Source organism: Laccaria bicolor, genomic scaffold (assembly GCF_000143565.1).
Source record: "Laccaria bicolor S238N-H82 LACBIscaffold_631 genomic scaffold, whole genome shotgun sequence".
NCBI lineage: Eukaryota > Fungi > Basidiomycota > Agaricomycetes > Agaricales > Hydnangiaceae > Laccaria > Laccaria bicolor.
This window is the reverse complement of record NW_001890429.1, coordinates 1-996: the sequence shown is the minus strand read 5'-3', so window position 1 is coordinate 996 and position 996 is coordinate 1. Positions and strand designations below refer to the sequence as shown.

The window sequence follows — 996 nt, the reverse complement described above, 5'->3', positions numbered from 1 at the left end:
GGCACGTCTGCTCCAGCTCCTGCCTCTGACAAACCAGGCATGTCTTCCCCTGGCGCCTCAAGGTCCAATAGTACTCTGGGATCACGGAAGTATCTGACGAAATCACAAGAGGCCAAATTACGACTCCAGGGCCAAGGAGGAGCTGCCATTCTGCCAACTCGGCCAGGCGATGCCTTCGTTTTCGGCCCGGCTCCTGTTTTCGTCTACACTCAAGAGAGGACAACACCACGCCCACCACCTTCGACCGAATTGTTGGACTTGGATCCAAACTCCCCACGTGCAAGGGGTTTATGTCGCAAGTACAATATCAAGGTTGTGTCTGATGACAGCATTGGTGATCGCACGGGCGTGGTAGCCGAGGTCGTTCAGGCAATTGGCAAAGTGTGGGAAAGAGCTATGGACCCCGAGGCTTCATCCGACCCTTCGATTAGGAATTTGCAGGCCGCCTTTGATAAATTGTTGACGAGGGGAGATGAGTTTACCGAGATGGATCGTATGGACCTGGTTCGTCATAGCGAAATTCACCAGGAGGCGCTCAGATCCCTGCCTGACAGCATAGCGACAACGAGCCATTATCGGTATGTTTTGGCCACCTTGAGGAGGGAGAAAGACCGGTTGCGTGAACAAATCGATTCAGACCGTGATCTGGTTGCAGCAATGGACGCTACTTTAGAAGGACTACGGCCATTCATCCCAGACGAGATCCCAGACAAGGGGAAGGGGAGGGACAAAAGGGATGGACCAGGGTTTAAGTAGAAGATTAGATCACAAGACCGAGGTTGGTTCGCTATGTAGTTTGCACCCGGGCACGGTTGAAGATACCTGCTGCCGGATAGTGCTCACATTTAATTGGTCATAAGACAAGCCTCCCGGCTCAATTAGTCAAACGAACACCTTTTCAACCCTTGCCTTTCATGATAGGAAAACATGATGAACTACGAAAAGTGACACTGCTGAAACCGGACACAGACTAACATCATTGAACATGCTATGTAT

The 996-nt window shown here is 51.2% G+C and overlaps 1 protein-coding gene across 1 annotated transcript; it reads left to right on the top strand.

Annotated features, from left to right (window-relative positions):
* Positions 1-39: 39 nt before the first annotated feature.
* LACBIDRAFT_336322 (uncharacterized protein) lies at positions 40-756 on the top strand (the record flags this gene model as incomplete). Its single annotated transcript, XM_001891268.1, has 1 exon — positions 40-756. One exon carries the CDS (start codon positions 40-42, stop codon positions 754-756), a length of 717 nt encoding a protein of 238 aa, XP_001891303.1.
* Between the last annotated feature and the right edge of the window lie 240 nt (positions 757-996).